General features: G+C 42.7%; 1 protein-coding gene across 1 annotated transcript in view; it reads left to right on the top strand.

The window, feature by feature from the left end:
• Positions 1 to 7,549, top strand: part of Alpk1 (alpha kinase 1) — a 102,517-nt gene that overhangs the window by 84,081 nt on the left and 10,887 nt on the right. The window contains exons 5-9 of the mRNA XM_021196720.2: positions 1,814 to 1,873; positions 3,079 to 3,165; positions 4,114 to 4,190; positions 4,988 to 5,083; positions 6,380 to 6,484. Coding sequence (XP_021052379.1) covers positions 1,814 to 1,873; positions 3,079 to 3,165; positions 4,114 to 4,190; positions 4,988 to 5,083; positions 6,380 to 6,484 — 425 coding nt within the window. The remainder of the gene's footprint in view (positions 1 to 1,813; positions 1,874 to 3,078; positions 3,166 to 4,113; positions 4,191 to 4,987; positions 5,084 to 6,379; positions 6,485 to 7,549) is intronic.

The raw sequence follows: 7,549 nt of genomic DNA, 5'->3' as shown, positions 1-7,549 counted from the left end.
AAGAAGAAGAAGAAGAAGAAGAAGAAGAAGAAGAAGAAGAAGAAGAAGAAGAAGAAGAAGAAGAAGAAGAAGAAGAAGAAGAAGAAGAAATAACTCCAGAAAGCATTGGAATCAACACAAATCTAAGACAAAATAACTTGAACCTAAAATTTTATAACCAGCAAAATTATCATGTAAAAGTGTGGGCAAAGCAGACATTTTAGAAGATGATTTTCCCAAGGAGAAAATCAAACACAGAAAGATGGACCTTTTGCTATGCCAACTAGGTAATATGCACAGTGTCTGTTAAGCCATGTGTCACTGCTAAAACAGATCAAAAGGCCAGAACATGGTCAGGAAGAGAGGGAAAGGACTCTATGATCTACTGGTTAGTGGGGGAACAGGGATGTGGATGGAAGATAATGCTGCAAACTTTAGACACACAACCGACACAACCAATCTGTGTGATCAGGTAAAACTGTAGGAGACAATGACATTTGGAGGGCTTTTCTGTTTTTCTTTTTTTCTTTTTTCTTTTTACTGTATGCGTATGAGTGCAGATGTCCGTGGAGGCCAGATTTGGCTATCACATCCCTGTGGAGCTGGAGTTACAGAAGACTGTAAGCCACCCAGAGGTCTGGGACCTGAAATCTGTGAGAGCAACAAGTGCTTTTAACCCCGTGGTTCTTGGCCTGTGTGTCACCTAAGATCATCAGAAAATACAGATGTTGACATTGCACAACATTCATAACTAGCAAAACTAGCTATGGAGCATCAGTGAAAATGATTTTATGGTTGGGGTCACCACAGCATGAGGGACTGTAATTATTATTACTATATAAATACAATTGGAGGCTGAAGATTTCATCTTCATTGACATTTTATGTAGAGAGCCATAAATGGCACGCCTATGTTGCATTTTGCATAGCATCTGATGTATGCAATTCCTGGCCTGATTCTAGAGTTGGCAGTGGGGACAGGGTCACACTACATGGATTTAAGTGATAAGGAACTACATTAGAGTCTCAGCATTGGGAAGGTTGAGGACTACTGTTTTAACTGCTAGCTAAATCACAGCCTCAGCCCAAAAGAGAATGGGAAAGGTAAGTCTTGGAGATATGGGAGTAGTTGTGAGTCTGATGACCTAGATGTGAAAGCTGGGCTTAAAGAGCCACAGGAACCACAGGATAGCAACTGTGACAGAGCAAGAGGAGAGGGAGAAGAGAGACCGCAAGCAGGAGCACAAAGCAGGAGGCTGGGCGGGGCTTCAGGTTAGGTAGGGGGCGGGGTGATTAATGAACAAGCTGTTGAGTTGAGTTTCCTGCTTATGAAAAATAGCAACCCGTAGATAAGGTCCATGGGGTAGCAACCAAAACAAACAAAACAATTTGAAAACATAATAAATAAATCTCCAAATCTGAAGGATTAGGGATGGATAATTGTGTGCAAATTGTGCTGTTCTTGAGCAATTATAATCTTTTGTCGTACAGCTTTCACAAAGAGAACACATGCCACCTTTGATCAGGCTTTGCCTCTGCCACTCAGCAATCTGTATTGATAGTGTGTGTGTGTGTGTGTGTGTGTGTGTGTGTGTGTGTGTCTGATTACCTCTTCAGAAACTGTATAACGTCCCAGTTTATCATCAATCCTAAAAACGTATCTTCCTTTCTCCGTTTTATATATGATGAAGTTATTGATTTAAATGTTAAATCTGAGTGTTCCCAAAAAAGAGGGCAGGGTCCCTGTAACAGCGCATCAATCCTAGAGCAGACGCTATAATTAAATATGCGGATGGTTGAAACCAACGCTGTGCTGTGTGCTTGCTTACTCTCAGGGAAGCTGTTGAAGGCAGAGTACATCCTGAGCAGCCTGATAAACAACAACGGAGCAACCGGTAAGTGTTAGAAGTTCTCCAAAAACACCGAACGCAGCGTTATGTGAGCTGTGAGTTCAATGGGCTCAGATACGTTGGCTCTTGGTTCTTGAAATTTGTAGAGAGCTCCTAGAGGAAGACAGGCTGTGGTGTTGTGGATACATCCTTTCATTTGTGGCCCCCAGCACCAAGTCGGTGTCTGCATATTCTGTCTTCTTCACTATACACACACCAGACAAAGCCACGTATACACACGCATACCCTACCCAACTCCCTCACACAATAAGCACACACCCCACATACATACATACATACGTACATACACACACACACACACACACACACAGAGTCCCTTCACAGTTTCCCCACACATACATACATTCACACACCACACAACAATACACATCTACATATACACACCCTATATGCACACACAGGAGCTAGGAAGAGAGCTATGCAGTGTGGCAGAACACTTAAGAGCCTGATTCTGTTTCTCACACACGGATTGGCACTTACCATCCGTTTGTCACCCACTGGGCCAGTTGACAAAATGAATAATGGAGTACATAATACAGTATATTATATATGCTAATACAAAATCGAAAACCTAACCTACTTGCTCACAGACTGAAGCCCAACTTCTCGGAACTTTACACACCTCACACAATGTCCATCATAAAAAACATCATACCCACTCACCACTCCCGTTCCTCAGCCAATAGCCAGCCTGAGTGTCAGCTTGGCTCTCCCTGTCAAATCTCATTACATGGGTTATGATTTTTTTTTTTCCTAAGATTTTGGTCTGTGTGGAGTCATCACCTTCAGTATGGAAGTGGCTCCGCGGTCTTCAAGACAGACACAGATGGTGGGGCCACTTTGGGCAGGGTAACCTGGGGTTAGGAACCTGGGGAGCCTTTGAGACAAATAGCACTGAGTCTGGGACCTGAGAAAGACAAGGAACTCTAAGAATCCAGAGAAGATCCCAGATAGGGACGAGGAGAGTACAGGTGCTTGAAGCTGGGGACACAGATGAAGGCCCTAGGGACGGAGAACTGTTGCTAAGACGGTGGCAGACCACATGGAAACTGGCTCCCATAGAGTCTTGGGGAATAGAGCTGTCTCTCAAATCTAAGTCAAGACTGTTGATGAAGATGTCTGTGAAAATCGGTATACCTTACCTGGCTATTTCCTTACTGACTGCAGGCTGTGTCTTCCTTTCATTGCAGGCACCTGGCTGTATAGGAACGAGAGTGACAAAGTCCTGGTACAGTCGGTCTGCGTACAGATCAGAGGGCAGATTCTGAAGAAGCTAGGTACTGACTGATGACAATCGTCAGCCCTCTCAGGGCTCGTGGCGGAAGCTGGCTACAAGAATTTATTAAGGCGTTTTCTTATCATAGCTGGTTAGAGCTGTCACATCCCACTTCTCTTAGTAGTCCTCTTGAGAAGAAAATGACATTAGGATACCCAGAGCTGAACTGTGCGTGTCTGTACACACTTGTGTAGCCTGCTGTGTAGACTGAGGAAAGAGAAGAGCTTGATTGAGGCTGGAGGTTGGGGCTAGCCTGGGCAGCATAGTGAGACCTCGTGTCTTTAAAAAAAAAAAAAAAGTCCTGTAATTGTTAAGATTAATAGGAGAAAATATATTACTGTTTTGTTAATGAAATTTATAGTTGTGAATTGTGGCTATTCACTAGCTTTCATTACTCATCCATCTCTTGGGTTACTCACAAATTTTGAGCAGTTTTCAAACCCTAATTAGACTAAAAGGTAAACCAAAGCATTTGAAATTTTTAATAAAAGATGGCAACTATTATTCTTACAGTGGAAATGACTGTAAATTGGTCTCCCGTGTGTGTGTGTGTTTGTGTGTGTGTGTGTATGTGTGTGTGTGTGTATACCTGGTGGCAAATTCCTGCCCTGCCTGAGTTCCTGTCCTGACTTCCTTGAGTGTTGGACTGTGATTTGGAACTGTAGCCAAATTGCTTTGTATATGATGTTTCATCAGAGCAATGGTAACTCTAATTAAGACAGATACCAAAAAGTGTGATAGTTCTTAGTTTCTTGGTGAGAGTTGACTTTGTCAGTCTAATCTAACCTGAGCCCTCCTAACAGAGTCCAATGAATCTTCCCAATATATTCCCTTTCTAATTTCTTCCTACTTATTTACTTATTATAAATGTAAACAATTATTATTTACTTATCTGTACACTGAGGCACAGATACTAACAGTCCATCCCTATTCTCCCCTTGTGTTTTAGGCATGTGGTATGAAGCAGCAGAATTGATATGGGCCTCCGTCATAGGATATCTGACACTTCCTCAACCAGATAAGAAGGTTTGGTGTCCACATGTAGTCTCGACTCTCCCTGCTTGTCTTTGGATAGTTGTCTTTTCACGGCACAATTAACTCCATCATTTATCAATTCTGTCTGCACTGCCTAATTTATTCTACACAAACACAAGACCAGGAACATTTAGGAACCTCTTTCTGTGTTGTGGTTAGACTCTATCTATGATGGGCTCATATAATAATTTCCAAACATCCAATTATAAATTTAAGATTCTGGTCCACTGTGTGTATCCTGTCACATTATATAGCCTACACTTGATTCTGTGACAAATTTTGACACAATACCATGTGTAAAACCCTTTTCCAAGAGTCTATCGAGGAGAAACTTCCCTTAATTGTTAATTTAGTAGCATCTTTAGGAAACTAAGAATCAGCCTTTGCAATGTTGGTAGTTTCATTCTCTATAATGTTGGGACTGTCCCCTCATTAATTGAACCCTCCATTTCCCAGAGATCTGTCATTGATGTGAGGCCTATCCTTCTTTATAACACAGACAGAGAGTACTATGAAATCTCTTCCTGTGCCAATTGCTCAGCCCTGTTATTTAGATAAATTAACACCGATAACCCAGTAGAGCCCAACTTCAAAGTAGCCATGTTTCAATTCATCTTCAAGTCTTACAATATGATGTTCTCTTGGTCCTGGTGATGTTCAGTCAAAGCATATCTCCAACGTCGTAGTCTCAGAATAACAGGAAGCATATAGTTCCGGTGGTGTGGAGTCATTGACTGTAGGACATGAAATGAGAGAATTCCAGTCTGATTTGTTTGTTTTCCTGACAGGGCATTTCCACATCACTGGGCATACTGGCAGACATCTTTGTTTCCATGAGCAAAACAGATTATGAGAAGTTTAAGAAGAGCCCAAAGGTTAACTTGGTAATTGTCATTTGTCGAAAGCATGGTTCTGAGTGGTATGCCTGCACACCTGTCAGGGCTGTTCTTGGTGCTGGTTATCCTCTCTTTCCCAGCAGAGTGGGTGCTGGGAGCAGAGTCCCTCCTAGATTAATGGGAGCAATGCTAGTGGGTCCTGTTTATCTTGGTTATTGCAGCCTCTTGTGATGATTCAGATACACAAAGGGCACCAAAAATCTCCAAGCAAAGGGATGATAGAATATCGTCGGAGTTTTGAGTCCCATTTATTTCCTTTCAACATGTACAGAATTCAGTGTCTAAACTTGGTAATTTAAGGGTAATAAGTTAAAAACATAAAATATTATGGCAATGGTCGAGGGACATGACTCAGTTGACAGAGTGTTTTCCACATAAGTTTGAGGACCTGAGTTTGGTCCCCAACACCCACATAAAAGCTAGGCATAATGGCATGTCCTAGTAATCCCAACCCTGGAGGCATAGGAGGAACCTTGGAGTTGCTTGTCAACCATTGTAGCTAGTCTGTGAGCTCCAGGTCCCAGTGAAAGACTTGTCTCAAAAAAAAAAAAAAAGTGGACATGTCCTAAGGATGACACCTACCCACATGTGCACTGTAAACACGTGAACACACCCTAAAAAAAGGGGGGGGGGTTGTGCACATCAAATAACTGAGGACTTGCTCCATATTCTTAGCCTAATATTACTGTTCTTTTTAATAACTGTACTGATCATTTCTTCAACCCAGTAGAAAATAAGCCCCTCACAGCTTACAGTCACTTCCCCTTCCGGTATAGAACTGTGTCTGACCAATGGTAGTGCCTAGTATATGCTTCCAGAATGACTGGATGGGTCCTCATTGGTGTGAAACCATAAAGAGCCCTCTGTCAAGGGCGACCCAGAGATTATCCTTGCAGTCTGCATGCGAAGTGTGCAGGTTCCATGGAAAAGGAACTGAGCCTGTCTCGCAGGGAGGCTCATCTGGTTTGCGTTGCCTAACTGTTGTACATGCTGCACTCTCGGGGCTATGGATGCAGGATGGGGATGTGGGATGGAAACCATTGCTAGGGGAAAGGAGAGGGATGTGAGATGGAAACGGTTGCTAGGGGAAAAGACACCCAATGCTCTTGGGTCTCCAAACCCACTTAGGTTTTCTCAGCACCATCCTGGTAGGTTCCTGCAGGTTCATGAGGAAAAGAAGGAGTCCCTCAGAATCTTGAAAGAATAGTGATGGGATGTCACAGGCTTTATTCTCTAGTGGAGAAACCGTGACTGCTGCTTCATTTTCCCCGCTTTCCCCCACAGGCCCTGCTCAAGGAGTTTGACCACCATTTGTTGTCAGCCGCGGAAGCCTGCAAGCTGGCAGCTGCCTTCAGTGCCTACACACCCCTGTTTGTGCTCATGGCTGTGGTAAATACAGGTTCTTCCATACAGCCAGCGGGAGGGAAAAGTCTGTGCTTGAAGTAGGTGCTGACTCTTCACTGGCAATTATGACAAGACTCCACACGGAGGGAAGTCCTATTAGTTAGAATGACCAGATCCTGACTAAGTTACTTCAGTCCAAACATATAAAGCTGACTGTTCCAGGACAAGGGTCCCAAAGGCTGGCAGCAGATCAGAATCACCTATGGAGCCTTTCCAAGACACACATATCCTGGGATCTACTCTATGCCCATTAGATGCAGATCTCTTGGATTAATAATACAAAAATCTTTCATTTTGAAATAAAGATAGTAATGTCTTACCCTCCGTCTCAGCCAATGGCTCAAGGCTCCATTGCTTCTCACCCACCCAAAACAAACCAAAATCCTCACATCCTCCATTAAATACTCATGAACCTCCTTTAGAATGTCTGGTGTGCATTTCCTTTTCTGTAATATTTTAAGTGATTATCCTCTGGGAATAAAAAGGTTTGCTGGATGTGGGGGTGCATGCCTTTAATCTGCCCTTGGTGGGGCAGAGACAAGTGTGTGACTGTGGGTTTGAGGCCAGCCTTGTCTACACTGTGAGATCTGAAATAGCTAGGGCTGCATAGAAAGACCCTGTCTCAAAAGAAAGAAAGAAAGAAAGAAAGAAAGAAAGAAAGAAAGAAAGAAAGAAAGAAAGAAAGAAAGAAAGAAAGGGAGAGAGAAAGAAGGAAGGAAAGGAAGAAAGAAGGAAGGAAAGAAGGAAGGAAAGAAAGAAAGAAAGAAAGAAAGAAAGAAAGAAAGAAAGAAAGAAAGAAAGAAAGAAAGAGGAGAGAGAAGAAAGGAAGAAAGAAAGGAAGGAAGGAAGAACGAATGAAAGAGAAAAAGAGAAAGAAAGAGAAAGAGAGGAGAGAGAGAAGGAAGGAAAGGAAGAAAGGAAGAAAGAAGGAAGGAAAGAAGGAAAGAAAGAAAGAAGAAAAAGAAGAAAGAATGAAAGAAAGAGAGAGAAAGAGAGAGAGGAGAGAGAGAAGGAAGGAAGGAAGGAAGGAAGGAAGGAAGGAAGGAAGGA

Source organism: Mus pahari, chromosome 4, assembly GCF_900095145.1.
Source record: "Mus pahari chromosome 4, PAHARI_EIJ_v1.1, whole genome shotgun sequence".
NCBI classification, from domain to species: Eukaryota; Metazoa; Chordata; class Mammalia; order Rodentia; family Muridae; genus Mus; species Mus pahari.
This window is presented reverse-complemented; position numbering and strand designations above follow the sequence as displayed.